Source organism: Asparagus officinalis, chromosome 5, assembly GCF_001876935.1.
Source record: "Asparagus officinalis chromosome 5, Aspof.V1, whole genome shotgun sequence".
NCBI lineage: Eukaryota > Viridiplantae > Streptophyta > Magnoliopsida > Asparagales > Asparagaceae > Asparagus > Asparagus officinalis.
Window position 1 is genome coordinate 77,663,822 of NC_033798.1, and position 25,933 is coordinate 77,689,754.

At 36.3% G+C, this 25,933-nt stretch overlaps 2 protein-coding genes across 3 annotated transcripts in view; one reads left to right on the forward strand and one right to left on the reverse strand.

Moving 5' to 3' along the window:
- LOC109844009 (serine carboxypeptidase II-2) overlaps nt 1–2,324 on the forward strand; it is an 18,160-nt gene extending 15,836 nt beyond the window's left edge. Inside the window, exons 8-10 of the mRNA XM_020413015.1 lie at nt 521–616; nt 1,040–1,145; nt 1,881–2,324. Of these exons, the coding sequence (XP_020268604.1) occupies nt 521–616; nt 1,040–1,145; nt 1,881–2,042 (364 nt within the window). The 3' untranslated portion in view covers nt 2,043–2,324. The remainder of the gene's footprint in view (nt 1–520; nt 617–1,039; nt 1,146–1,880) is intronic.
- LOC109844010 (protein RRC1-like) overlaps nt 15,574–25,933 on the reverse strand; it is a 28,293-nt gene continuing 17,933 nt past the window's right edge. For both annotated transcript variants that reach the window (XM_020413017.1, XM_020413016.1), the window contains exons 7-18: nt 24,411–24,530; nt 24,158–24,323; nt 22,590–22,702; nt 22,342–22,413; nt 21,875–22,096; nt 19,883–19,941; nt 19,647–19,731; nt 19,359–19,496; nt 18,432–18,656; nt 17,508–18,328; nt 17,234–17,406; nt 15,574–16,101 (exon numbers count right to left, since the gene is read on the reverse strand). In XM_020413017.1, the coding sequence (XP_020268606.1) occupies nt 15,848–16,101; nt 17,234–17,406; nt 17,508–18,328; nt 18,432–18,656; nt 19,359–19,496; nt 19,647–19,731; nt 19,883–19,941; nt 21,875–22,096; nt 22,342–22,413; nt 22,590–22,702; nt 24,158–24,323; nt 24,411–24,530 (2,448 nt within the window). In that variant the 3' untranslated portion in view covers nt 15,574–15,847. The remainder of the gene's footprint in view (nt 16,102–17,233; nt 17,407–17,507; nt 18,329–18,431; nt 18,657–19,358; nt 19,497–19,646; nt 19,732–19,882; nt 19,942–21,874; nt 22,097–22,341; nt 22,414–22,589; nt 22,703–24,157; nt 24,324–24,410; nt 24,531–25,933) is intronic.

Genomic DNA, 25,933 nt, shown 5'->3' on the forward strand with positions numbered 1-25,933 from the left:
TATGTATGTTTTTTTTTTCCGAGTGAAATAAGTTCTAGTTGTTATAACTATAACTGTAAGTAGGTAGGAAATTGCTATTTCACTTTCAGGTCAGTTGCACATTTTGTCCTCACTATTCTGTCATTTTAATATTATTGCACACAATTTGTTATTTTTTTCTCCTGACTTCAACTTTTAAAGTTTGATAAAGCTAATCCAAAATACAAGGGATACTTGGTTTAACTTCTCTTTATGGGGCATTCAGGAGATGTGAATCACGATTCCTTGAAAGCTGTGAAATTCCTGTCAAATATCATGTAATGTCCTATTGAAATCCAATTGCATGTTTGTTTAGTTAGTTTGAATGAAGGTTCATATTATCATTAGCTGGGGAGTCGATTCTCGTCTATCCAATATTGCTGTAGACATTTCATTTAAATCTGGGCTTTAAAAGCTCATTCTCGATTTTCCTTGATTGGCATTGAATCATATTATTCTAGACTAAGTTTCATAGTCCCATTAGTTAACTTGTTTCTTGCAGTGATGCTGTGTATGACAATTGGAGGGACTCTTCTAGATCCATACTACCCATATACCATGAGCTTATAGAGCATGGCCTTCGCATATGGATGTTCAGGTGAGCTCAATCTCAATAACTTTCTTTTAGAACTTTTCTACAAGAGTAATTGCATGATTGCAACATTATTTGATGATTAACATGTGCTGATATTTGAAATAAGCTTATATTGAAATATCTCATGCATCAAATGGTCTGTCTTATCACAAAACTCATCTCAATTAATCTTTCCTGGTCTTAAAATTATTGTTAATTTTCTTATAATGAACGAATTTAAGCGCATCTTGTTATAAAGATTCCATGATTGTACTTGTTACTTTCTGGCACATAAGCAAGTAACACAGAACTGTTTTGCACTCTCTGCTCTTTTACGAATCATTTTCTATATAATAACCTACTTGTTTTCAGGACCAAGTTTTCTCTTAATCATTGCTGATTTAGAAATTTTATGTATGATATACCAACAACAATTTGTGTGTGCAGCGGCGATACAGATAGCGTACTTCCAGTTACATCCACTCGGTACGATGTTGATGCTCTCAAACTTCCAACTGTAACTCCGTGGCATCCCTGGTATGATGACGGTCAGGTATGGTATCATATTTATCTGTGTATCGTTGTGCTAGAGCTGAATTACACAATTGCATGACAAAGAGGGAAGTGTCGAGTAATTTCTTCTTTTTTAACTGATCATCATCTTGTATCCTTTATTATATCGAGTCCCACCCTCTAGGTTGACTAAGATAAGCACATGGAATGATTCCTTTAAACTTTCCATATCGTGGACATTGTCGGCCCCCTACGCAAGAGAAACCAAGGAAAGTAGTCGGTAGTCTCATTTATGCTCTCAGCACAATGCAAATCAGCGTGAGAAGTGAAAACCTATTCGCTCATTCCCCTTTTCCATGTTCTCTTCTCCCCGATATTTACTCTGATTCACGAGTCTATTTACCTATAGTTGGTACCATGTTAATGTCACGCTTCTTCTTGCCCACGGATGGATAACACGATGCTTGCACCATGCTTTTAGCTGATTGTCGCATAGACCTTCTAGGCTTCACTTTCATGTTCCCCTAGTCAATCCGATTTTTATAGGGAAAATTGCTTGATCACCATAATAATTAATGGTGTGATATTATTAGTAAATTTACTTTCATCCACGAAGCGCAAACTATCAGGCCACAGTTTCATGCAGATGATAACAATGTCGGTTATCTCTTAAAAACGATTTTCCTTTGTTACTAGAGAAAAACATAAACCCCATGTTGCTTTTGCTCCTAAATTCATATGAGAATTAAAAGGCTGTATATTGATCCTAAAACAGGTTGGTGGGTGGACACAAGTGTACGAGGGGCTAACATTTGTTACCATGAGGGGTGCTGGCCATGAGGTTCCTCTTCATCGACCCAAGCAAGCCCTCGTACTCCTCAAGTCATTTTTGGCGGGAAGCCCGTTGCCTACTCTCTCCGAGGTTGAAAACTCTTAAGCTTGGTTTTCACCTTCGATTGCTGCAGGCTAATGGACATTTCAAGCTTCTTCAGCCTCCAGTACTCTAAATGAAATGCAAGAAGAATGCAGATACCTTTTCTTCAAGACTATTTATGTACTCCCCACCCTTGCAATAGACTGGCAGAGGGAGACTGTATTTTAAGCATGAAATAAAAAGCTGTTAGTTGTACAAACAGCCACACCCTTTGACCTTCACTTTTCAAAACTATATGAGCATTTAGTTCATAATTAAATGTGTATCAATGCCCTGTTCTTGTCATTTTTGTTATCTTTAATTACTCTCAGGACGGCGAAGATTGTTGGAGTCAGCTGCCATGTCAGCCTCATCTGCCTTCTGAAGGTCATTGCCTGTATTTTCACTTCAAAAGGAGAAAAAAATCAAACAAATAAAATTGCTTACCATGCCAATCGTGTGCTCTCAGCGTAAGGCTAAAGCTGAACCTCAATTTTTACCCCAAACGTCAAAGATTTTGATACTCTCTTTTGCGAAACTTCTCTGGAAAAAAGAAAGGAGAAGAGAAAGATATGAATATTCTTTTCTACTATATTGTTTTTGTTTTTGTTTTTTTTTTTTGGATTATTTGCATTTAATTATCTAAAGTTGATTGATGTTTTGAAGTATATTTTTTCCACAAGAAAGGAAAAAAAATTTTTTAAGATGCTCATTGAGGGAGAGCGTGTAAAATGTCATTAATACTCATTATATTATATCCTTCACCTCCCAAATTATTCACAGACCAATTTGTGTTTGGGAAAATGAAGAAATGAGTTGTTGTTTTTATTTTTAATGGGTTCATGGTTAAGTAGCCAAAGAAGAACAGAGGTATTGGAAGGATGTAAAAGTCCAAAAGTTTGTCACTTGATAATTATATGATGTGTTTTATACAGAATTCTGAAGGGTAAAATAAAGGTATTAAAGTTCACTATGGGATACTTTATGGCTGAAAGCTTCAGGTGGTAAAGTATTTTTCCCCCCCCTCTCTGCTATGATTTGGATTATGGCCTTTGGTCCATTACATGGTAACCATTTTTGGTGGTTTCAAGGGGGAAAAAACAAAATATCATATGTGATGCCCACTTTTCCATCATTTTTAGCTCACTTTCCTCTTAGGGCCTGTTCGTTTATTTCCTAAAAACCAAGAAATGGAAATGGAAATGGTGGAAATCTCAAAATAATCCATTTCTTCCATTTCCATCCCTAAAACTCACCCACAACATTCAATAAAATATTATTTTCATCCAACAACTCATCTACATCATCTAATAAAATATTATTTTCATCCAACAACTCATCCACCACATCTAATAAAATATTATTTTCATCTAACAACTCATCCATCACATCTAATAAAATATTATTTTCATCCAAACATCACTCAACTCATCTCTTTTCATCATTTCAAATCACTCACATCATCGAATAAAATATTATAACAATTCACCTCATCTCATTAACATTTCATTTCTTTGTTTTCATCCCAAAAAGTTGTGAAAACACTTTTCTTAATCTTTCTTCACATCAACCAATAATACAATGACATCTCATCTCATCTCATTTCATTTCTTATTTTTAAGAATGAACCGAACAAAAGAAAACAAGAAAACTACAGGAAATAGGTTTCTTATAATTCATTTCCTTATTTTTTTTCGCCAACCGAACAACATCAAAACTAGTTTTCTTAAAAAATCACTCACATCATCCAATAATAATGTGACAACTCATCTCATCTCATCTCCATTTCTTTGATTTCCTTTTTTTTTAGCCAACCAAACAATTAAAAAACCCATTTTTCTTAGAAATAGTTTTCTATTTCTTTGATTTCCCATTTTTTTAAGGCAAACGAACAGGCCCTTAAAAACAATCTAAACTACCTTCCTGATTTTTATGAGATCCACTGCATGTGCCTGAGAGCCGAACGGCCCCTTGGTGTCGTGGCGGTGGACTGGTGGGTTAGGCAACTTCGAAATTTCAATGAAATATTGGATCTTGGAAAGTAGGTTTTGTTCTATTTAGTGATGAGCCTGATGGGAGGTTTGTCCTCTCAAAAAGAAGAAAGAGAACTTCCCCTTCTTTGTTGATTTTTGTTCGTGATTGTGATTTTACTACAAATATGAGCTCTTAAGAGCTACTACCAACCAGGCTGCATTTCTCCAAAATGCAGCGCCGGTTACAATCCAACCCCCCCCCCCCACCTAAACAGCCACTGCAATATTTGGAGTTTTTCTCCAAATATGCAGCCCCCTCCATTTCACTATCCCCCCAAAAAAAAAAAGACAATATTAACTCTCAATCTCCTTAACATATTATTATTCTAATTGTGTCCCATCATTTTTTTTACTTCTTAAAAATCTGTATAATATATATATATATATTATATATATATATATATATATATATATATATATAATATATATATATATATATATATATTATATATATATATATATATATATATTATATATATATTATATATATATATATATTAATATATTAATATTTTTTAATAAAAATAATTATCATTGGAAATGTCTCATCGATACCTTCAAAATGGACTAATATCGAAATATATTATTGCAAAACAAATAATTAGTATTAATTTAAATAATATATTTTATATTTTAAATTACAAAATGATAATTAATTTTATTTAAACAATGAGTATTATAATTTAGTATTAATTTATAATATATTTTATATTTTAAATTAATTCATATAATTTTTTTAACATTTTATATTTTTATATTTTCAAATCCATAATGGAAGCACACAGGCTCAAAACTGGGGAGTTTATAGGGCTGTATCCAATGTTTTCTCGATGTGCATTAACACAATTAAAGACTTCAGTTGGAGTCTCGCGTTGAGTAGCATGAAAGATAGCGTAACTCCAATAAGGTCAGGGGATGTTGGCATTGAAGATAGACCAATCACCTTATCAACTGTCACATTTTCGCTCAGTGATATCAAGCAGATAAAGGCCAAGCTAAAAGGGGTAAGATCAATTGAACGAAAATTCCTAAGGATGTATTTGGGAACTTGGATTTGGCCCTGGATTTAAAATCCAGGGTATTTCAAATCCAAATATCTAGTTTGGGTTCTGATTTGGATCTAGATTTTGAATCAATTGATTTAACAAAGAGGAATTTAAAAGCCCAAAACAAGTGATTTCAAATTTCACCCCATCCTTTGTCATTTATCAAATCCCGACCCGATCCTCTCTTTCTTTTCAAGTCGCGATCCCCTCTCTCTCTCTGGTTTCGATCTCTCTCTCTCCCCCCTACCCGCTCACCGCCTCCCCCTCCTGCCGCCGCCTCTCCCCCCTGCCTCTCTCTCTGGTTTCAAGTCCGCGATCCTCTTTCTCTGGTTCACTCACAGGTAAAAGCCCCCCCCCCACCCCCGGCGATCGCCGCCTCTCCCCCTGCCCCTTCCCCCTGCCTCTCCCCCTACAGTCGAAACCCTAGATCTGATCTAGGATTTATATAGTGTTAATGTTGGATTCATGTTACATAACTTGCTTATTTTGTTTTTCCAGGTTTTGGGAACTGAAACCCTGTCTTGCATTTGGGTGAGTTCTCTTTTGCTTCTCTCCAAATGATTAATAACTCTTTGATATTCGTCTACTAAGGGTCTGTTAATTGTTTGCTTAAAAAAAATGAGAAATGTGTTGCCACCTCAACTTTCAAGAAATGTCCCATGTGCCACATGAGTTTTTGTTTTCAAGAGGTTTCCATTTCAAGTGTTTGTTTCGTTTTTAATTTTCAAGAAATGAAGTGCCACGTAGGATGCCACCTCACATTTTCAAGAAATGTGTTTTCACAACAAAATGGGCTGAAAACACTTGGAAATGTCCCATCTGAGAATTATTAATTAGTAAAAGCACTGTTTATAAGGTTATGAAGAATAAAACATATTATTTAAATTGGTTTTCTCTCTTTTCATTTTTTTTGTTCTCAAACAAACAAAAGAAATGGAAATGTCCAACACTGTTACTATGGAGGCTTTTTTTGTTTTTTGTGTGACTTGGCAGTGAAAAGGGGGGTTTTCTTTGTGAAACAAACAAAAGAAAAGAAAACTGTGAAATGTCTTGAAATGTCATAAAAGCATTTGAAATGTGACATTTCCATTTCCTTTTTTGGGGGGGAAATAGCCAAACAGGCCCTAAATGCAAACCTCTGATTTATCTTGAATTTTTGTTTCGTTAAGGCTCATTGCTGTTTGTTAATTGAAGTTACAACATATGTACTTAGATGCTGAAGTTTTGAGATTTCAACCACCTTTGCATTCGGTTATTAATCATTCAGTTATAACCTAGTTTGCATAATTTGAAGTCATACCCCCCCCCCCCCCCAACTGTATCCTAGTAATTTTTCCGTTTATATGGCAATGAATTTGTTGTGCTCTATGAGCTAGTGTGAATATATATATGCTGTGAATTGGAATAGATTGTATCTACCAACAGAAAAGAAAAACTTGTTGAACTCGAGAAAATTTGAAATTACTCGGGAAGAACAAGCGAAGAACATGTGGCATTCTAACATCCATTCACTATGGTTCTCTTGAGATAGAACTCAAACAAGTGCATAAAATGCCTAGAACAGTCATATATCTAACTTCATATGTTTTATGAATATTGTTGTTGTCTCGATTGTATATAGACTGAAAGGATTTTTGAACAGTTAGGATAGAAGTAATTACTAGGATTTTTTAACAGTAATTAATGAATACTGTTGTTGTCTCGATTGTATATAGATTGTATATAGACTGGAAGGATTTTTGACAGTGTCCTGGTGATGAAGGAATAAGGTATGTACCCGACTAAGTTTACAACTCACACAAAAAATACATAACAGTATTCATATATATACACACACACACTCACATGACATGTATATATACAACCGAAGAGGTATGGAGCTAGCGTGACAGTTTAGGTGCTACAAATACATGAGTATACTTTCATATCTCCATAGTCCTCCAGAGAAATAAAAAAAAAGTTATACTCTTCACTATGTAGTTGAACATTCCTTTGAGCAGCGTCAATGAAGGCAAACACCAAATTCAACACAACATCAGATTCAAGTTCAACTTGTCAAAGAACCAGGCAAGCGCATAATCAAGGAAATTTCACAGATTTAACAGCCCCAGCTATAAACGTTACAAGAGCAAAGTTGCAATAACACCAACATTTGGTTTACAGATCGAACTGTGAAACTTAAACCTATGTACAAGTGCTGCTAACCATCATCACATAAAATAAACAAGCAAGGATTGCTGTTTAGGTAGGTAAATAGAATAGAGGGGTGAGGTTTAACTATCACAAAAACCTTGGTCAAAATTTAAGCTGCTTTCTTCTCACCCAGTTGGTACATATTACACATAAATCACTGCTTCTTGTTTTCTGCATCTAAGAAAACCCAGTGAGGTTTTGCTGGGATACGAGCAAGAGCCTTCACTCCTAGAGGGTTTTTCTTGCTCTGTGCACATTTACAAGAAACTTAATTAGAACATGACTATAAAAAGCAAAACAAAGTTCAGCTTGGTGATTGTGTTAATGAGGCGTAGGATCATTAACTTAACAAGTATTCATATAACTTGTTAAATACACACACACTCACACTTGGGTAGGATCTTTATCAAACTCCCAGATATATACACACACTCACACTTGGGTATATATATACACTATATATATACCCAGAACAAATTCATATAACTTGTTAAATACACACACACTCACATGACAAGTTAAGTTAAAGATCCTACGCCTCACAACAGTATTCATATATATACACACACACTCACACTTGGGTATATATATACACTATATATATACCCAAAACAAATTCATTGCAACTATGATTCAGTTGCCCTTCCTCTTCCTCTCTAAACTCAATAATCTTGATAGATTGAGCATGATTTTTTGGTGAATAGGTGACGCAGCTGTAGGTTAGTGGGCCAGATAAAAAAGAGAATGAGGATGTTCCTTCCTTACTGCAATGTTTATGTCATGCACCTTAATATTATGTGTGTATGTAGTTTATATAGTTGAGTTTACTGTTTTTGGAGCATGTCATTTGTGATAATGATCCTAAACCATGCTCCCTAAATGATTTACACAAATATATATCGACACATAACTTACCAGCAAAAGACTTATTTGACTAGTAAGTTTATATCAGGCATAAATCTGCTAGACAAAGTACAGTGCATATATGCATAGATATCCAAGTCCTAGTTTTCTGCAAGCAACACATTCTTTACAACAGAAGGTCGTACGACTGTAGCATAAATTACAAGAAAAAGTTGGTACTTTATCATAGGACATTTTCCCCACAATAACAAGATATGAAAACAAGCGAAGATTGTTCTCCTTCTTATATGCCATATATATCCTCTGGTCACGATTCTCATTTCTATAGTTCTTACTTCTTAAATTTTGTTCAAATCAGCTGTGCAATTAAGGAAATTTACTTTCAGATATTAGCATCCAAAACTAGCTTAAACTAGTCAGATTGTCTGACCACCACTGTCTGACAACCACTTTCAGACTAGCATACGAGACACTTTTCCACAAATCACTCCCATCTTCACTCAGTGACCTGGACACCGAAGGTTGGAAAAATGAAGAGGTGTGGCTAAAGGGATATCTGCTACAGATTTATGACATAGCTGAATATTCTTTGATGATGGGATTAGACCTATGACATAGCTGAATATTCTCTTAAAAGAAGATAATTTTACATTTACTGCCCATATGCAATTTTTTATTGTCATGCAATCTTATGGATGCTATTTCAAAGTAAGGTGTTATTTCTATGTCTTGAGTTGTTTTTTCTTAGGACTTCATTAAATTTGCATCCTGCTAAATATATATTCAGGATATATGTGTAATCTGCTTGCATGTTCAACTTTTAATGTGATAGGTTAAAAATGATAAATGATGAAATCTGCTTGCATGTTCAACTTTTAATGTGATAGGTTAAAAATGATAAATGATGGAAGGGATTCAATGACCCAACATAAACACGGCCTTAGTGTATACTTGATTATGATGCATTTCTAAATGCATTTCTTACTCATACTCTAATAACCGTGTCCTTTCAGTCTCATGTGAATTCATAGTCCTTTCATTGAAAATTATTTATATTTCATAACAACCGTGTCCTTTTCAGTTAGTGTAGCCAACAGCTATCATTACACATATTTTACATAGTATTATTATTATGTATGCATGCTTTTCAGTTAGTGTAGCCAACAGCTATCATTACACATATTTTACATAGTATTATTATTATGTATGCATGAAATTTGCATAGTCTTCCCAACAGCTATCATTACACATATTTTACATAGTATTATTATTATGTATGCATGAAATTTGCATAGTCTTCCCTAAAAGGAACATGTTTTTCTTTTTCCGTATTGGAATTGCAGAATTTACCAGATCATATATGAGGCAAATCATTTTGAAACTGATTTATATTTTGTAAAATGTCTAAAAAAATATCAAATTCTATAGCATCACATCAAAAGAAAAACCTTTTTGTATTGCAGAATTTGCATAGTCTCATGTGAGTTCATTATCTTATTCATTCTCACTACTTATCCGACATTTTTGTTTAATAGCTTGTTAGCTTGATTAAAAAAAATTATTGATCTGCTCATTTTCTTTGTAGGTTTTGGGCTCATATCGTGATGGCATATGAATTACTCTTTTGTTGCTGCGGATAGGGTTTATCATACAAGCACTTCTGAATCCTCAGTTGTAATTTCTTTACATCAAGGATACTTCTCTTCTCACATGCTATTCAGTTTGCAACTCTTTGTATTTTTTCTTATTAACATTTTTCTTGGTATATCAAAGACCAAATTGACTATGTAATTGTCAGTTGTTACCTGCATTTGAGAAGATAATGGAATTGTTACTTATTTGTTCTGATATCAACTTATTCTCACTTTAAATATGTATGAAATATGAAACAAGCCTCAAGTGTTTTCCAGCCTGGATATCTGTGAAATATGCAATGGTAATGTATTATTTAGATGTTTTTTTTGTAAGATACTTGATATGATTGTAGAGTTTTCTTCATTTTTATTTTTTTAAAACTCTTGCAAGTTATGGTTACTATTTGAAAACTTAGCAAATGTAGCTACCATCGCCAAAATTACCTAACTTTGTGTTTTTTGGTTACTATTTTACACATCTCCATTGCATTTGATGTAAACAAGATAGGTTAAGAGAATAAATTTTCATCAATTTTAAATTCAAATTCATGTATAATAAAGTATCCAAACACTAGATTTCGAAATCAAAGATTTCAAATCCTTTCATTTAATAAAGATATCCAAACAAAAGATTTCTAAAATCATGGATTTCAAATCCTAAATTTAAAATCCCTTGATTTTAAATCAACTTCCCAAATCCAAATCAAAGTATTATAAAAGCAATCAATTAAAAAAATGGAGCTTCATATAGAGGGGGTGGTTGGAGTGACCCCCTCTAAAAAGGAATATTCAAGAGAATATTCTTTGGGGAGGCTACATTTTGCAGCCTCCCCATTGGAGTCGCTCTAAGAGTTGGGACTCTGGCTTCGGTTTTAGTATTTGCAATCCTCAGTTATTGCTTCGTTGATTAGAATACTCACAAAAATGACTCGGTTCTCCCATCTGGGTGAGCTTGGGGTTCAGATTTATGGGGGCAAGATTCTGATAATAAGGGTGTTATCTTCAAATTGGCTGAAGAAGCAGTAGTTTAATTTGCTGATCAGACAGCAGTTGGCAAGTCATGTTGCTTTTCAGGGCCTGGATATTCATCTGTTGCTTTCAGAACGGCAGAGGAAGTGGGATCTTTAACCCTATATCCTCCTCCTCCTCCTCCTTTTTCATTTAAATTTTTCAGTTGAATGTTTAATATTTAATTGATCAATCAAACAAGTTAAGGTTCAAGCCTCCTTCCCCTGGGTGGGCTTTCTAGCAAACAACACGTTTCAATTGGGAGTTTTTTTCAAAAGAGGTATTTTTTGCTAAATAATTAGCAAAACCGACCATTTTGCTAATTATTTAGCAAAATCGACAAAGGGGTCGGTTTTGTAGAGATAATCTTCTGAAACATACAGGACTAGGTCAGTAATTGGTCACTAATCTGAGCTCACAAAATCCACGGGACTACTAGCCCCGTGGGTTTCCTGAACCTCCAAAGAAAACGCACGGGACTACTAGTCACGTGCGTTAAGCAGAGACATGGGCAATGTCGTCCAACAAATCCGTGGGAGTAGTAGTCCCGTGGATTTGCTAGGCACACCACAAACGTGCACAGAACATGCACAGACTGTATCGCTTCATATGCATTGCTTGGCAGACTTATTTAGGCTACAAAAATATAACGTCCACTCTGTATACACTGAATAAAGATATATTTAATGAATTCATAACATTACATCACAACACAATTAGCAAAACGGTCGGTTTTGCTAATTATTTAGTAAAAAATAACCTCTTTTAATTTTTTTAAAAAAAAACTCCTTTCATTTGAGGTATTACTTCGAGGGGTCAAATATGCCTTGCAGTTCTGATGATTGTGATGGATGTCACATATACCAAATCTCACCGTATATGTAACCATACAATCTTTGTGCCCTCATCTTTATATTTATGTCAATAGTTCTGACAGTCTATTTCGTGTGAACCTAGATTCATACTGTGAAATAACACCTGACAACCGCAGTAGTTAATATATGCTCCTTCATTTCACCCGTCGGTGTCGGATTTTCCTACTCAAAAACAGCTCCAAGGATGTGTTGGGCAACGGAGATAGAAAGGACCGGTAGAACTGTTGCTTTCTACTTGACCTAACTTCACACGCGTCGGTTTTGGTTGATTGATAGAGGTTAAGCTTACTTTTTCCTTTGGGTTCTTGTGCAGCAAGGATTCTTTAAAGGCATTTTCCGAATGGTCCCATGTTTTTTCCAAGGGAAAAATGTGTCCAGGCCCCAAAAGTGGGAACTTCGTGTGACTAGCCCCCTGTACTTTGCCCTATGTGGAATAGCCCCCAAAAATGAGCTTTAATGTTTTAAGCCCCCTCCACGTCAGTTTTATACTAAAAGCAGATCGTATTTTGCAAAAAAACCGAAATTGCCCTTCTCTTTCTTCCCCAGACGAGTCCTGGTCCTGAACAACAGAAGTCACTTCTCATTAATGCGATATGATGGGGAAAATGGAGGGAAATTTCCCCCTTTTTTTTTACTCCATCATGAGCAATAACTAGTTAGTTCTCCATTACTCCTCCTCCTCAGACCAAAATTCTCTCCATAACTCTCTCCATTACTCCCATTACTCTTACTATCCCTTCAAAATGGCTGAAAAGGACATCATCTGCATTGTCTCTTCGCAGTATAAAGCGGTATTCTTGAAGATTAATTCTTCAACCACCATCTTGGATCTCAAGTTTGATGCGACAGAGAGGTTAGATCTTCCATACGAGTCATTAATTTTGGCATACGAAGATCAAACAGTTGGAAGCTTAAAATTTCTCATTGAGAACGATGGTGATCTGACGTCTATGGTGGAGCATTGCCACAATCTTGGACTGAAAGAGGTTCACGTGCAAGCTTTTAAAGAAGGAGATGATTCTTCGAATAAACAGGAAAACGAGCAAGTCCGACAAGACATGTAGGTTAACTGTAAAATCAATTAACTTAAGTTCTAATCGTCTTCTTGTTAGTTCTATACTAGGTTTAACTGGACTTCAGTTCTAATGTTTTATTTGTCATTAAGCAGTTCTTTGTTATGCTCCATACTAGAGTTCTAAATAGAACTAACATTGTGCAGATTAGAACTAACACTGTGCAGATTAGAACTAACACTCTACAGAATAGAACTAACACTGTGCAGATTAGAACTAACACTCTACAGAATAGAACTAACATTGTACAAATTAGAACTAACACTCTACAGAATAGAACTAATACTGTGCAGATTAGAACTAACACTCTACAGAACGGAACTAACACTGTGCAGATTAGAACTAACACGCTACAGAATAGAACTAACATAGAATAAGTTAGAACTAACAATGCATAGGTACGAACTAGAATGAAACAAGATCAGTAAAATATGGAACTTACACACAATAGTGTCATGCAACCTGGGACATATGCGACCTTTTGCTTCTTCTTTCCCTCCAAAGCAACTCCAATGCCCCTGATAATTTCATTATAAAAGAACGGGGCCCATGCAACAGAATTGACCCTCTGAATGCTATCCAGGTACCTGAGTAAGGGTCTAGGGATACCTTCCCCTGCTATGGGACTCCATATCATAGAGCATTGGTACAAAATTTGTAGCAGAGCAAAATCCTCGATATCCCGCTTTTTGGTAGATTCAACAAGCCGTTCAAGTAGCCCTTCAAGATGTTTACGTTGGCTGGTTTCTGATTTTTTTAACTTCTTACCCTCTTCAGAAATGAAAAGCTTAGCGAAGTATCCCAGCCATATTCTGCTTCTTGAGTCCCTATTGTTCCTTATGTCCTCCCCATAAATTGGGAAATAAGTATGGTTGTGGACCCATTGCAAATCAAAACTAACATTTTTCATACCCCCACTTTTTGAATCAGGTATACAAAAGGTGTTATTATCTCTATCGAAAAAGCTCAGCAGCAGCTCAAGGGTGGGCCGATCAGCCGCAGGAGCCCCAAACAAAATGTAGTGCTGAAATATAGAACCGCAGTATGCATCCCTATGCCACTGACGGATCTTCGGGGCAAGGCGCTTCATAAATGCCCAATAAGCCCCGATATTGGCCGTTAACCTTAGTGTTTCTGCTGAGCCTGTTAGAGCAATTTTTTTCCTGCAAAAAATTTTCGAATTTGTACGTTCAATAAGACATATGAAACAATATTAGACCTAGCACTAACGGGAACAAAATAGAGCTAACACGTAATATTATAGAACTAACATTGGACTCAAAATAGAACTAACATTGGACTTAAACTAGAGCTAACATTGGACAAAGCCTAGAACTAACAATATTGGGTTAATCTGCATTGTCTCTTCGCGGTATAATATAACACTTACTTTTTTTTTGAGGGGGGTTCGTTGGTATGACCAGCCATTGCCATCCTCCTTTTCTGGTCTCGCCATTGTAATGCCTCCTTTTGCATTTCGATTAGGGTTTTCGTAGCTTCCGTAGCTTCCTCCGCGCTGCCACCCGCAGATGAAGCGCCTTTTCCTTCCAACTCGGCTTGGTGCCCGACCTCGTAGTCGTTACTGGATTCTTCCGTAGACGACGACATTTTTCCGGCGAAAACCCTAGAAACGTTGAAATTCGTATAGAAATTAGGAAGATGAAGAGTTCTTGATGACGGTGCTAGGTGGAAGAGAGAGAAAGAGAGGGAGAGTACTTGTAAAGGTGAGGGGCACATTAACCCAGCTCAGTCCCATCATAGGGCAAGATCGTAACTTTCTCTGGGCTTTTTCTGAAATAAGTCAATTCGGGGCCTCGTCGCAAATACTATGCGTATTTGGGGCTAATCCACATGGGGCAAAATACAGGGGGGCTAGTCACACGAAGTTCCCACTTTTGGGGCCTGGACACATTTTTCCCTTTTTCCAATGGTCCCATATTTTGGGTCATTAAGACATTTTTCGAAGAGCTAATGCAGGTTTAAGAAGACTACAAGCTTTACTTACTATTATCATGACAAAAGATTTTGTAAAAAATGGACACATATTTAAACCTCTGTGATATCTTACAAATCTCTGGAACCCTTTTCTCAAGGGCGTTATGTTCCTCAGTTGGCCCAAGTCATCGTAAGGTTCCAAAACTGGGAGGGGACAAATCAATTAATTTGAAGGGATATCATGGTATGGATCCTTGAAATGGGTATTTTCTATTTCTTTTCATATGGAGAGTCTTTCGTACGTACCTTACTCAGAAATAAATGCAGGCGGGAAACGCTGTAATTGATGGTTTTCGCGGCCACGTCGGAATCTTCCGAATCATGTAGATTGTAGACTGGCCGGCTTGATATCAGATCAAACATACAAGCTGTAAAATGTTTTATGCGCTTCAAGTCAATTATACGTTTATCAGAACATTGTAATAAAGTCCTCGACACCGCCAGCAGTGCCTCTTTTTCACGGAATAAACTGCTCAAAAGATTACAGTAAAAGTTGCATTTTTTTCCACGTATAATTGAAAAGAAATAGAAAAAGAACAAAAAAAAAAGAGGGAGTAGGGGCGTGGGGGTGGCCAAGCAAAACTCCAATGATTATAGGCGTAGAAGAAAAGAAAGGGGTATTCTCATTTTTACCTTTTTACCCCCCCTTCAATTTATTTAAGCCGTACCAAGATCTTAGATAGGATTTAAAGCTGATAAGTGATACATCGGTAATATTCAATAAGGAAACACCAGTTTTTATCATATCTGATCCTCGATAAAAATTCTTGATAGCATTTTAAACCTGCATAAAATGAAAACCGAGGCAAACTCTAATCATTGATAAATATTCACTGACAAGAAAAGCTCCCAGTTTTCTGCAATTAATAAAGGCAAGGCACTTTTACCATGAATTTAGTACAAAAGATCATTACATCAATTAAGATTTTGCTAGTAATGGGCACAAAGTCTGAAGAACACATCTACTAAGGATTGATACAATTCTAAGAAACAATTCTCTATCAATGTCAAAACCCAAATACAAGAAATTTAGGCATGAGAACGAGCTGGTCATCAGTAGAGCATGTGAACAACCTCTTCCCCAAAACACATTACCACTTTCTGCTACTCATTTTCCCTTCCTTCTCCTATCTCTGTCCCTTTCTCTAGTTCTATCCCTTTCATGGTCATCTCGTTCTCTGCTTCCACTCTTTTCTCTTTGACGGTGTCTATCTTGACTCCTATCAGCATCGCTCACCCTCTCCCTGTCTCTGGTTGATGACCTCTTTTGTGGGCTGCGGCTTCTGCTCTGACTTCGGTGCCGCTTCCTTGAAGATTCATGCCCATCTTCACGCTTGCCCTTCCTCACTGTTGGTGTCCTCTCTGCAGTTCATTCATTAACACAACTTCAAACTTGAGGGGAGAATAATTAAGCTTTTCTCACTTTCTTGTTTATTCAATGGTTCATTTTAACAATATAAGCCTCATGCAAACTTGAAATATTGATTTGTTTAGCATCCAGAACTTAAATCTCTAAACGCATACATTATAAAAAGGATAAAACCACTTTTATTTGTATTTTGCATCAAGTGTCACCTATTAAAATAACATCAAATGCACATATACAACAAACGAAATGGGCATGGTTGATGTTAACCCACATATACCACAAACAAAACCGGCATGGTTGATGTTACCTTCCTCATCCTCTATAAAAATGACAATCAAACCTTTAATCTATGGTAATGTCAACTCTAGTATTCATGTGGAAATTAACAAAACCGATCCACTGAACTAAATAAACACAGGAGTAAAAGAACATTGCCAAAGCTAGAAAATATTGTCGCGAAGTGAAGACTATCAGACATAAAGAGGATTCTCTCTCAAAGGATTAAAAAAAAAATCAAATACGTCTCCATGAAGATCCTAAGCTACGTTACCTGGGTACTTCTCATCTGGAGCCCTACCCAACACGTACCCGTACCCATACCCAACCTCCTTGGACACTCCTTGCATATATGCATACATTTATTCAGGCATGTACTCAATAATACAATACATATTTTAATTTAAAATATTCGTCATGCACTTTTTGGACAAATATCATACACTTCACGTCCACTTCTTAAAGCTCGTTGGACAAAGATCAGGTACAGAATAATTATTTTGAAGGGTTGTTTGGACGTCTACTTCAAAAACTAGTAATTTTCCAATTTATAATCAACACAATAAAATAAACATAAAAATGTTAATAGGAACTTTAATTCTTATCACTGTTCTCGTTTAATTTATTAATTCCAATATATAATATATGTGTATATAAATATTCATATAGCCGTGTCCCTGTACCCTTCCTTTTATAAAATTTCTGTGTCCCATACCCATACCTATACCAGTATACCCATGCAACACAGATCCTAAGAGAATGAAACATCCCAAGAGAAATGATACATGCATTCAACAGGAAAAGCAAGAGAATGGCAAACAAACAGAAATGCCTTGTGCTGTAACTTACGAGATGATTGCCTACTGGAGCCTTCCACAGAATTTAGTAAACCAAGCTCTAACTGAAGCCGTCTCCGATGATTCGCAACTTTCTTTTCTATTTCCTCTGGATTTCGAATTCCTCGCTCTTCAAGAGTTTCACGATATTCTATTACAGCAACCTCCAAACGCCTGAGTTTCTGTCTGCAAAACAAAATAACAGCAGCATAAGATTTCAACAACAAAAAATGTGTTGCACTTCAAAACAACTGATGCATATACAATACAAGAAAATGGGTCATGACCTGTGCTCTTCACTCATGTTACTCTCAGGAAAAGGAAGATTGTTGGCGCCAGCTTCCATGTCAGCCTCCTCCGCCTTCTCAAGATCACCGTCAGCATTTTCACTTCCAGAGGAGGAATAACTTAGGCCTAAACCTCGACCACCTTGGTTTTCTTCATCATCGCTGCCATCATCATCTCGAGACCATTTAGAATCTGGTAAAATAGGGTCATATTTTTCTTTCTTGCTAGGGAATGCTCTTAACTCAGGCTGAGGAATCGCAAGGGTTGGTGCTAAAGATGAAAAAACATTCCCATGTCCCTCTTCATCATGTCGACTCCACTTACTCGAGCTTCTTGGTTCCATCCCACGGTTGGCTTCTCTGTGACCAGCATTATTCGCTTTCAAACTGTCATCCTCTGTTCTATGATTGCCAGAATGGCTATGCACATATCTCATCTCATCATCTCGATCATATCCCCTCTGCTTTTCTGCTTCCTCCAGATTCAGCAGTCTTGCAACCATCATTTCCCTACCACCAAGAAGTGAGAGACCATTTTGCCTGCAACGTCTTTCCAGTTCAGTAAGAGGTAGACTTAGTAACTCTTGCATAGCTGCTCCCTTCCCCATTGCCAGTGCAGCATCTTGATTAATTTTGTCCACTTCTTGAAGATCTTCGGAACTACTTTTGTTTTCAATTTCAGGTGCATCTCCACATATAGAATGGAAAGGTGTGACACCAGAGTTCCCTGATCGGAGAAAAGTAGCACGCAAACCATTGACATACGCATCAGAAAAAAGAAACCAGTCTGCCCATACCTGAAGAACCTTTAAAACTCGTTCCTGAAGCAAACACCAAGGTAATTGAAGCATATTATATAGGGAAGAGATACTTAATAAGCATGAAAGCATCGGACTTGAGGAGAAATCCAGAATCAAAAATTACCTTGAGGGCCTCGGCAGTAATCCGTCCTGTAATACTACGATATAAGTCATTGAAGCTCTCCATTATGTCTGGTAAAGTAGCTTCAAATTTTGTCCGATATGCAGAAGCATTTTTCACTGGAGCACTACTGTTATGCAGGATGTCAGAAACCAGCATTAGCCTTGCAACCTTAGTCGGTATGGGCGTTTCCTTAAGCGTCAACGATTCCGTAAGAACCTCAACCACCTATATGATAAGCAAAAGAACAATACCAAGAATAAATTAATTGTATAGGAAAAATAACATGCTTGATCAAATCGTCAATTTATTACTAAGCATGAAAATTTGTATAAGACGAAATAGAGACACATTTGTGGAAACGTCTGAAGTTACGTTACCTGGGTACTTCAAATCTGAAGTCATACCCGTACCCATAGACGACCCGTACCCGTACCCAAACTCCTTGGACACTCATTGGATATATGCATGCATTTATTCGTGAATGTACTCAATTATACATTATTGCATATATGCATGCATTTATTCATGAATGTACTCAATTACACAGTACATTTTTTAATTTAAAACTCACTGGACATAGGTCAAATTCCAAATTATGATTTTGCAAGGTCGCTTAGATGTCTAGTTCAAAAACTAGTGATTTTCCAATTTATAACACACCTAATAAAAGAAACATAAAAATATTATATGAATGTTAATTTCATCCTTGTTCTCATACAGATTATTAATTCAAATATATAATATATGTGTATATAAATATTTGTATAGTTGTGTCCTTGTACCCCACCTTTTACAAATTTGCCGTATCCCATACCGATACCCATACTGATACCCTTACCCATTCCCCTAACCATGCAACATAGCAAAGTGGCAGATCGTTCTTGTAAAATACGATGGTCTATACATAATGATGGGAAGCATCATTACCTCTCCAGCTGCATCAGCATTATCCAAAGCAAAACCCATAGCTTGTTTTACTTGGCTCCTCTCCAAAGTTAACGCACGCAACATGTCCTCAAATTCATCTCGTTGTGGATCTGTTAGTGTTCTTTCCAACTCCACACGCTATGAAACATTAAAAGTAGTTCACTTAGATTACTTCCAACCAATATTCATGTCTGACATACCCACAAATCCTTTTACGGTTATTCTATATCTGAAACTCATATATTAAAGGAGATGCCAAAACCATTTTGAAAGTGAAAGGCAGCTAACCCTGCTTCTACCAGCTGCATACGTGGTGGTAGCTTCTTTCTCTTGCTCTGGACTTGGAGTAGGCGGCAAAGAGGGTGGAATCCATCTAATTGGAAAATGACAAATTACAGCATGATATAAAGGTAACAAAACCCAACAACTACCTCATTTTTACATAATATGACACAGGAACACAGAGCTATGCATCCTGCAGAAAAGATATATTATATTGAGGTAAATAAGTAGAATATGATTACCTCCCACTTCCAGTTATCATGATAAAGGGCTCTGTCCTCCACCGTTGAAGTGTGTCACCCTGCATTCCAACAAAAAAAACTCTTAAGAGACCAGTTGACACAACAGTTTCCAGAGCATCCCTTATATTACCATGAGAACAGCAGCATACTCCATAACTCTACACAAGGTTGTGAGCCCCAAAAGTAGGCGTCCTTGATCAAGGACAAAGTCCAATACCTCCTTTGGTTCAAACATTTTTAACTTTTTGCCCTTGAACCTAAATATGAAGATGTGATAGAGAGAACAAATAGGATGTGGTTTTTATCAAAGAATAAGTTGGTGAAAAGCTCAAGTCGACTGAAAAGAAGTGCCTTGGGATTGTGGGAAGGATAATAAAGAAAAAAGTCAGAAAATATTCCAACTCCTCGCAACATATCAATTTAGTGTTTATCTATAAGACATGAAATTCCAAAAAAAAAGAGCATGCTATGCTCCTATGAAGAAAGATCCTTTAAAAACATGTGGAAGGAATCAATGACAAAGTCATAGACATCTAGAGATATGTAATGGTGTTTTCTCCTGAGCAAGATTGTGGAAAGAGGCAAGCGGAGTGGGCGGTGAGGCACCGCTTAGGCTTTTTGGGGCTTAAGCGTCTCAAAACGGAAAAAAGTGCCAAGGACAAAAAGGGTCCAAATCCTATTAACATTTTAAATATGGATACAAATTTGAAAAGAAGAAATTTTCAAGAAAAAATCTAAAATTATAAAACCGGCAAGGAGGAGAAGACTTGTCGACTGAATTTTTGGTGAGCTTCGACGGAGAAGAGATGGACGAAGTGGAAGTAGAGAGAAATTGAGGTCTAGAGTTTTTTTTTTTTTTTTGGTTCGGATTGGGAAGAGAAGGTGAAAGGGGTTTTAATCCTTAAAGCGGGTCATGTTCGGATCTGGTACACATCAAAACCTGTTACCCATATTTTTTTTTTAAAGCACTGGAAAGCGGTTTAAAGCATTTTTACGTGCCGCAAGACGCCTTTTCGAGTAAAAGCCAAGGGCGCTTAGTGCCAACAAAAGCGACAAAAGCAAAGCGGCTAGAGGCCAATTCCTTAGCAAACTGCTTTAGCGGCGAAAAGCAACGCTTTTTTCAACATTGCTCTTGAGATATCATGCAAGTAATATATTATAGACTGAAAACTAATTTAAGGTAATATACTTGTAATTCAGTGACAGCTAGGCAAAATTAGTAATCATTGTTACATATATTTTACAATGAAACAAACACAGAAGGATGATACTACAAAAAATCTTAGAATACAATTAGAGGATGAACTATTACTATTTGATCTCAGAGAACATATCTGACCACCTTGAAACTGACTGGAGAATCGAATAACCTCAAGAAAGAAGCGGTGCATACTTCAGGAAGATTCACAAATAAAAGTTTGTAATGGGTAGTTGCATTGCTTTAAGAAATTGACTATCACCACGGAAGAGGAGCGAAACTCAAAATGGAAGGGTATTTGGTCATCAGTCATGTAACTGATCTCTCTCAGGAGACCGAATGTTTCCACATAAGGAAAAAGAATCAAGGATTGGAGACTTGATAATGTATTACAAGACAGCTGTTATCTCATCTTCAGTTAAAGCTCTTAAAGTAGATAATATTTAGTCTTGTCACCTTTGAACACTGTTTCACTTATATTCATATATTTATATAGCACATCGTCCCTGTCGATACTGAGATAGACTTTCTGGCAACAAACTACTTGCAAGAGGTACATGGATTGGTCTCCAAGGGAACTCCATCAAGCAAAAAAAATTAATTGCTACTTAACTTAGCTTTGGACCTCTGACTCTTATGTCTTTTGATTCTCTTCTATTGTCAATTGTCATGCTTACCTCTCATTAACCAACCCCTATGAAGAAGAAAAAAGAAAAAGAAAAAAGGGAAAAAAAGAAAAAGAAAAAAAGGACATTGCAAAAAAAACCTAGAGGTTTTTAATGAATAAACTATACCTGGGCGAAGGAGTAAAGTCTCCAAACATAGTATGTATGTTCTTTGGATCCAAGCTCAAATAAGAAATTAAAAAGAGGATTTCCACGGCCTCTCTCCATAACAGCTTGTTCAAAGGCACATCCACCATCCAGAACGTGTAGGGCCATTGTGTCAATAACATGTTGTAAGTGTTTATCTTCAGGAAGAAGAACCAGTATATCTGGAACATTTGGTGTAAGAACCTATACGGTGAAACCAACACATGATAAGATAACACTGTAACATAAAAATGAACAATTAAACAAGTAAAATAAATGAACTCCTTAGTTAATGCAAGGAATGCGGATAATTAAATAAAGTTGACTTCCTAGCTCAAGATAACCAAGTTCAATTTTCATTTTGATTAAAAGATTATCATTTATGGAATAAACTAGATGAAATAAAAAAGAGGAAAAAAAAGGAAAAGGTGATATCTGGAGTAACCTACCAACTCAGAACTTTGACTAGTCACAGACGTAACTGGAGGCCCATCAGGGCCAGATAGAATCACAGTGTTACCCTGCCAATCACCAAAAGAAATGTTCTCATACAATAATTACTTTATAGAGTTAATCATAGGAAGAAGATGAAAAAGATAAACATATGAGAAGGGTTATGTATTAGCTTGTTGATTTTATTCACAGTGCAAACCCTGACAGAAAAATTATAGGAAAACTAGTAAAGAAAGGGGAAAACCTCCTTGTTTCTAATAGCCATGTGCCCAGGTGGGGGAGCAGGCAGAGCCTGCGCTGGAAGTGATACCGACTTACCCCACCCAATCTTCAATTCATAATCATACACAACTACACCTGAAATAGGAAATTATAATTCATCATTCAGTTTGAGCTACAAAATCTGACAGTGTTTCAAAGCTAACTGCTTCTATAAAAATGATGGAGAATATATAGGTGGTTACCCCTTGTATAAATGTTTAAAAGGTAAATGAAAATTTTAGCAGAATTTTACTAAAATTCTGAGATCAGACTAGGACATGGGACTCGGTACCAACCTTTAATTTGCATGAAAAGCCTATTCAATGTATAAAGATGGCAGAAAGGGGGAAAAGGAAGAAATTGATAAAGATGGTAAAGTGATAAGCAGTTTGACTAGCTGCAGTCATCTTCCATGAACTCTATACTAGCCTAGTTGTATGGCTAAAACCGCTCATAACATAAAGGGAAACAAACACAGGTCACCATGCTGACGGTATTGGAAAAGAAGTTTTACCTGAAACAAGAATATACTAGTGTAGACAGCCCATCCCATCTTGCATCTCTCTCTTTTTCATTTTAATCTTAATGTCTTGACATTTTAGGTTGTCATCCATGACAATACGTGTTCCACCCAAGAAACAACATATAAATGTCAGGAATTTGGAACATAGTCGATGTATAGGCACATTTCATTTTCTTCTTTTAGCACTGAGAGTAGACAACCTGAGCATCTACCTTATTATGATACAGGAAAATTACAAATAGCCAGATAAGAAAATGCTTCAGAAAGATTTCTCAAAGAATTTAATGAGCATAAATGCTTCTCTTTGTTGTGGAACGATCTTCAAAAGTCCAATGAGAGCAGGGGTTGGTGTTATTTTATTTGGCTCAACTTGATCAAACCTAAGCAGTTCTTACAGGGCTTCAACCAAAGTTGAAACCTACCAGAATAATTGGGTATTACCCAGGGAAGGTCTGACTCTAGACATGCTGCTGAAACTTATTCTTTTAGGTCTACCTCTAGTCCTTCAACTATGAAACTAACATCCGATGCCACCTCTTGAACAACTCATTGTTGGTCTCAGTTTCAAATGTCCAAACATAGTCAAACGATTCCCACTTTATCCTTGTTGGAAGCTATATATTATAAAACCTCTTGTTGATGCACTACTTCTAATTCTACTTATGTGTACTTTTACTCATCTCAATGATTTCAATTCAGCCAATCTCAGTTTCTCAATGCTCTTTTTTCCTATATGTCCAAATTGCAACACATAAAGCAGGTATAACCATTAGTACAAAGCTTTCTTAGTGTTCCAATTTTAGAGATTATCAGTTTCTAGTGCCATCAACTGGGCAGGACAACTGCTCCTACTACAAATGTACTTCAAGAGTACAAATTGTACATTAACGATAAACAAAAATACTGACTTGATTTAAAGGAAACACCAACAATTTCCATTGTTTATGCCCATTGTAAAACTTGAAGATTTTAACTATCAAATCATGGGTAGTGATACAATGGAATGATACAAGTGATAATCAGCAAACCTTGCATCTCATCCTTGGCAGCCTGTCCATCAGCTCTGTTCATGAATGCAACAAAGCCACAATTTCTTTGCCTCCTACGTTCTTCTTCTGTTCGAGGCCACATTATTTTCACACTAGCAATGGGACCAAACCTTCCAAACGTCCTTAATAGAAAATTTTCGTCCACCTAAGAAAACCGACAATGAAAATTGTTCGTAAAAAAAAGCTTAACCAATCTGCGAGTTTAGCAAGTATCCATAGTGATGCTTGGCACCTGTGGTGAAAGATTCCCAACATACAAATTTGTAGTCTGGGGATCCCCATCGTCAAATGATCCTAGAAGTCTTCCACTTGGATCAAAATCATCAGGCAATTCATCAAAACGGCTAGGCGGCTGAAAAAAGAGCAATCCATATGCCATAATTTCAGTTCCATAGAAAACAATTAGGATCTAAAATAAATATCCACAAAAACAATCCACATACAGCAATGCTTAAGAACATAAATGCATAAAGTAGAGTAATTAGAGATTTAGAGGACATAGCAAAGAAGCACTATGCAATATGCAAAAATAGGAGGATATGGAAATGAGATCCATGTGCCAGAACTTTGCACAGATGGAAGATAAGAAAAATTTGGCTTCATTCAACAGCCTAGGATGACAAACAAGACTAAGCAGTAGTATATTTTGCTTACGTGGATTAGTTATAAACACTGCAGAAGAACTAAAACAACAAGACAGATAGAAAATGACACTTGAATACATAACATGCACACTTATAAAGAAATGATCATTAACCTATGTCGCATGCAGATTTCTATCATGAAGTTGTCCCATGTTGGACACGCATGTATTGTGTAACTTTTATAGTGTTCCGCGTATCAGTGTGTCATATGCATGATTTATGCAATATAGGTCTCGACAAGACCAGAAAGTATCTTCCTTCATTGTGCAGTTCTGGCTCAAACCAAGTTATTACAGGTCAGGTATAAATGTGATCTGACTCAAACCCAATCCGGATATTATATGGAAGTAGCCCATTGTCCCATTTAATCAGATGATCCTTTATTTCTAAGGTAAAACATCTTTTAGCACATAAAAGAACATTTAAACATTGATGGCCCTTGTACCCATTGAACCTCAGTTACATATAGATCCAAACCCTCCATAAACAGTCTTCTTAACATAATAAAAACTTAAATCCCCACCCGCCAACCAGTGTTGTAAATAGCGCCCGATAGCGGTTTCGATAGCAGCCGCAGCCACATACCGCTAGGCTTTCATGCTAAGCGGGTGACTATTGCAGGCAGTTCCGTTTTCCGCTCGTAATCGCGGCGAAAAGCGTGTTATACTGTTATTATCTATCATGATATTATCTTGCTTTGTTTATTTATCTATACTTGAAGATTTTATTTTTTATGTTAAGTTTCTAGTAGTTAGTATAATGATGATGTTACTAATCAATGCTTTTTTATTGTTGAGAATATTATATATTAGAGACTTGAAAGTTGAAGGAATGGGACAAATAACAGTCTTTTTGATAAATAGGTACATTTTTTGTTCTTTATAGTGCTTTGTTAATATTATGCAATTGTTACACATCTATTTCATGCTTTGGATCTTTATAAATCATCAAATATGCATTTGTAGATTTTTTGTAACTTTTCTAATTTTTTAGAATATTTAAATATATTTATATTTGACAGCTATTTGACTATGCGCTATTTGCCGCTATAGGCGCAAATAGCCTTAGCAGTACCTCGCCGCGACGCGACGCAATCCGCTATCAGCAACCT